The 5,513-nt window shown below is 36.9% G+C and overlaps 1 protein-coding gene across 1 annotated transcript; it reads left to right on the top strand.

Moving 5' to 3' along the window:
• Positions 1-2,626: 2,626 nt before the first annotated feature.
• LOC128545829 (collagenase 3-like) lies at positions 2,627-4,992 on the top strand. Its single transcript, XM_053516501.1, has 10 exons — positions 2,627-2,728; positions 2,805-3,040; positions 3,116-3,291; positions 3,403-3,531; positions 3,611-3,772; positions 3,855-3,990; positions 4,079-4,212; positions 4,288-4,441; positions 4,528-4,631; positions 4,749-4,992. The coding sequence occupies exons 1-10, from the start codon at positions 2,627-2,629 to the stop codon at positions 4,841-4,843; spliced, it is 1,428 nt and encodes a 475-aa protein (XP_053372476.1). The 3' UTR covers positions 4,844-4,992.
• The last annotated feature ends 521 nt before the right edge of the window (positions 4,993-5,513 follow it).

Raw genomic sequence — 5,513 nt, 5'->3', positions numbered from 1 at the left:
ACTACAATTTCTACATTTCCTATATAGAATTTGTAAGTCATTGTATACAAACACAGTTGCATGAATTCTTGGAATTTCCAAATGGCATCACAAATCCACAAACCTTCTGCAAAACTACTTTCTTTTTTATCCTAGCTAGATATGTTTATGGAGTTTTATTGACAATTACTGTCTGATTGTCATGCTAATATTTTTTTGTTGGGAATGCTCTTGTGAATGCATGTAAATGCAAAATTGAATTTCCTAGGAACAGCTACTTCGTAACTTTGTTGTTATGTTGTATTAAGTTCTTCAGGTGATTGTGAACCACTTATTCACTTTATATACTATGCTTAATAATGATTAATTATTAATCTTTTGAAGATATGCCAGGATGTCTCAGTGCGCCATGCTTTCTCATTTGACAGATCTAAATAATAGTATTTCATGAGAGGACATCCTGTGCACTGTGAAGTAACTCGTGCTTTTGCTAAAGACTATAAATATCTTTGCTGATGCTATTCACAAGATTGGACATGCCTTAGGTATCTCGCATTTATTTGCCTTTGAAGCATTTGTTTGAGACAGTTATTTATGACAGTGTTACTAGCGGAATTTGGGGCAGAGGTATTTAGGCTGGTGGTATTCAATACAAGGGTATTTGGGAGACTGGTATATGGGGCAGTAGTATTTGGGGTAGTGGTATTTAATATGGTAATGTTTGGGACAGTGGTATGTGGCAAGTGGTCTTAGAGACACCAGTATTTAAGAGAGGTATTTAAGATAATACAGTGATGTTTGGGACAGTGGTCCTTATGACAGCAGTGTTTTAGACAGAAGTATTCAGTACAGTGTATTTTGGATCATGGTAAGTCAGTGGTATATGGCAAAATTATGACCAAGATAGTGGTATTTAATACAGTGATATGTGGCAGTGTTATGTGGGGCAATGGTTTTGGAGACACCAAGGTTCGAGATAGAGGTATTTGGGATAATAGTGTTTTAAATGATGGTATTTAGTCAGTGGCATTTGGGATTGTGTTATATAGTGGTAATATTTGGGAAAGTGATATGTGGAGCATTGTTAATTGGGATGGTTTAATTTAATAAAGTGGTGTTTGGGCAGTATCTTATCACACTTCATAAAAACTTCCATAATCCTTTTGATTTGTGACAAATGACAATTGTTAAAAGCGCTATACAAATAAAATTGTATTGAATTTGAGACACTAGTGCTTGAGACAAGAGTGCTTCAAGATAGTGGTATTTTGGGTACTGTAATTATATTTAGTCAGACGGCACAGTGGTGTAATGGTTGGCATTGTCACCTTGCACCTCCAGGGTCTGGGTTCGATTCCCAGCCAGGCTCGATTCCTGTGTGCATGGAGTTTGCATGTTCTCTGTTGGTGGGTTTCCTCCCACAGCAGGTTAGGCTAATTGGCGTTCCCAAATTGCCTGTATTTGCCCTGCGATGGATTGGCACCCTGTCCAGGGTGTACCCTGCCTCATGGGATAAGCTCCAGGTCCCTGTGACCCTGAATACAGGATAAAGCGGTATAGAAGGTGAGTCAGTGGTATTTGGGACGGTGGAGATACAATGGAAAGTTATATTTGGAATGGTGGCATTAAATACAGTATATTAGGGAAAGTGGTTTGTATCAGTGATGTGCAGTAGTATTTGAGACATTGGGATGGTGGGATGTATTTAATGCAGATAACTTAGACCATGGTTTTTAAGGCAGTGATATTTGGCACAGTGATACTGTGGGAGACAGTGATCTTTGGGAGAATTTTATACAGTGATATATTGGGTAGTGGTTCATGGGGCAGTATCACCTGATTATAGTAGTATTTGAGATGGTGGTATTTGGGACAGTGGGGTTGGTACATTGATATAGTAGTAAATAAAATAGTAGTACCTAATATAGTGATATGTAGAAAAAAGGTACTTTGTGACATTTTTATATACCCTGCCTTGTGATTATAATGTTAGTCATTAGGTTTTAAATAATCTTTGACAGTATATGGCTCATTTTTGGCTCCAGACAAGCCAAAATAACAGAAGTGGCCATAATTACATCATTAACCAAAACACGCACCAAAACTACACACATGGTAAAAATTATTATTCATAATTAGAATCCTACTCATAGCGCCCAAAATAACCTAATACACCATGTGATGCATATCAACATGAGAACATGATAGAAGATTATTTAAACTGAAAGATAGGGATTAAAGAGATAGTGTCATTTGGATTTTTCAACAATTCATTGTCTATATTGATGATAGAAACCGGACATAAGACTAGAGGGAAAAAAATTCACTTTAGTTAATGTCTCTTTTTACACCATTATATCACACAATTTATAAAAAAAGATAATAAAATAAAAGAAAGATAATCTCTAATTAAATCTGCCATTTCCAAAATAAATAGTAATTTTTGGTTCATAACATTAATTGTTAAAGTAAAATTCTGTTGGTTAAATATTTAAGCCCTATTCACAATATGGAGTCATCTGTAATTTCCTTTCTTATCTTATCATATCACCGTTTCGTGACTCTGATGGTTGCTCAATACTTCATCCTTTATCTTATATAAACGGAGGCAGTGAAGCCCACACCACTTTTATTAAGAAGAAATAAGATGAAGACTTACCAGTTGTGTGTCCTTATTGGTCTTGTGCTCAGGGTTCACTCAGGACCCATTACACCACTTCCCAACAAGGATGATGAAAAATTTGCAAAGGTAAGAATGGCATCACCTTATGTAGTTTATGATTATATAAACAGATTTTTATTGTTAATTGTATCTATTTAACCAGAATTACTTAAAAAAACTGTACAACATGGAAGAAGAGAACGAGTCGTCTTTTGGACGCAAGATCAATGAGATGAGCTTGAAGCTGGGTGAGATGCAGCAGTTTTTTGGGTTAAAGGTGACAGGAACTTTGAATGGTGAAACACTGGAGATGATGAAGAAGCCTCGCTGTGGCGTTAAAGATGTGGCTTCTTACACGGAGAGAAATCCCATATGGCCTAAACACAAGCTGTCGTACAGGTAGGAGAGTAGTATAGTGTATTAAATTAACCCTTTTCTAGCTTCATGAAACAAAGGATGAATAGATTTATCAAGACACACTTTGTTATTTATATTCTATGGGCTTGAGAATTACACACCTGATATGTCCATGGCTGAAGTGGACAAGTCCATTGAGAAAGCTTTGGAAGTCTGGGCTCGTGTCACTCCTTTGAGGTTTACCCGTTTCTACAGTGGTCAAGCTGACATCATGATCTCTTTTGTTACCGGATGTGAGTCTCCAAATTAATAAAAATCTATGAAATTATTTTTTTAAAATCAGAAATCTAAACAAAATGGAAAGTTTTAGCTCAATGAACACATAAACTGTTTTGTATTTCCAGATCACGGTGATAAAGCCCCATTTGAAGGCCCCCACGGTGTCTTGGCTCATGCATATTTCCCTTCCCCTGGCATCGGTGGAGACGCCCATTTCGATGATGATGAGACATTCACCTTCAAATCTTCTAGGGGTGATTATGCTTACATTCTATTAAAAGAACTAAATACGATATAAAATATGCAAAATAATGAAAATGTCTTCTTTTACAGGATACAACTTGTTCTTGGTCGCTGCTCATGAATTTGGACATTCTCTGGGCCTTGAACATTCCAATGTTCCTGGTGCTCTAATGTTCCCAACATACAGCTACACTGATGTTGAAAATTATGATCTGCCCAGAGATGATGTAAATAGAATTCAGGCCCTGTATGGTAAGTTCCTGAACTACATATTATTAGCAAATGTACAGTAGAAAAGCTTTCTGTAATTAACAAAGTAAAATTCTTTTGACAGGCTCAAACTTTGAAAAACCTGTTGACCCTGATAAGCCTGAGCCCACCCCTCCAGTCACCCCTAACGCCTGTGACCCCAATCTGGTCCTGGATGCTGTGACAACCCTACGTGGAGAGAAAATCTTTTTCAAGAACAGGTTTGCCTGAATCCCATAGTAACTTTAACATCATACATGGATCCATGGTTTTTTAGAGAGCTCTAACTATCTGAATTGTCTTGATCAGGTTCTTCTGGCGCGTCCAGCCTCAGCTCACCACAATTGAGCAACTTCCAATCAAGTACTTCTGGCCAGAACTTCCTGATAATATCGATGCTGCTTTTGAGGATCCATCAGCTGATCTGGTGTACATCTTCAAAGGTAACATCTTCAATACTAATCTATTAGTGGTATACTATTGTAGTTGGTGTTAAGTTTCATGTTTATGATCCTTAGGTCAGAAAGTCTGGGCTTTTAACGCTTTTGACATTGTGGAACATTTGAATCTTGGTAGCTTCGAGTTGCCAGATGCTGTAAAGCGCATAGACGCTGCCCTTTATGACGAAAATTCTAAAAGGGTGTTGTTTATTGTTGGCAGGTCATACTACAGGTAATTCTTATTGTTCAGCTATATTAAAGACATTTATTCCCTACCAGTTCTTTTTCAAGATGCTAAGTAATACTTCTTTTTTTAAGCTATGACATTGACAAAAAGGTGATGGACCAAGGAGCCCCAAAACCTGTGGAAAAAATCTTCCCAGGAATGTCAGGAAAGGTTACTGCAGCTTTCCAGGAAGATGGTCAGTATTTAATACATTTCAAAATTTACTGCATAATAAAAGTCATGAATATAATTTAGTTGATAATAAACTGTATAATTCAGTTGTGAGTAATGTGCCATGCCTTTTGGTTTGCAGGTAATACTTATCTCTTCAGCGGGTCACATATTTTCCATTTCAGTAACGGAAAGCTGATGAACACGCTGAAAAGCAACCACTTCTTCCGGTGCTAGTTTTTTCAATTTAAATGCTCCACAGGCCAAACGCATTACTCAACAAATGGAAATTAATTTGTAGAGTAAATTATCTAATATTTTACATGGCATTGTATTTAGAATAACACTGATTTAAAATTGGTCATGCACCTTTTTTATGTTTTATTATGTTCATTACCGTTTTGTCATTTATGATTTGTGTTTTACAAATAAAACTTTTTTTTACTTTTGCAATTTCAACTGTTTGTGATGGTGTGATTGAATACATACTACTGTATGGTTTAAATTAAAGGCAAGACACAGTGAAATCCCCAAACAACAAGGAAACAATAGACCTTTTTTAAGACCGTGTATTACAAATGTAGACTAGAGGTTCAAAACATGAAATGTGATAGGGAACAATGCCAGTAAATTACAAGTTCAAGCAAACATCCTCAAGTACGAGTACTCAAGCAGTCACTCATTTTGTATTGAAGTTTTTGCAAGAAAGAAAAAGACTTGTGCACTCAGACACAGTTCCATTCCCAAGTGCACTTTACAGTTTGCTCCCTACTCCCTGCTTTATTCGCAGGGAATGTCTGTGACGGGAACTTCCCTTGACAAAAATGGCACGGTTTGGAACACCTAAAGTGTAAAGTGCTCTTCGGAATGGAACTGCAACATCAGCGCAGACGTCACTTCCTCCATG

This window comes from Clarias gariepinus, chromosome 17 (assembly GCF_024256425.1).
Source record: "Clarias gariepinus isolate MV-2021 ecotype Netherlands chromosome 17, CGAR_prim_01v2, whole genome shotgun sequence".
In the NCBI taxonomy this organism is placed as follows: Eukaryota; Metazoa; Chordata; class Actinopteri; order Siluriformes; family Clariidae; genus Clarias; species Clarias gariepinus.
This window is presented reverse-complemented; position numbering and strand designations above follow the sequence as displayed.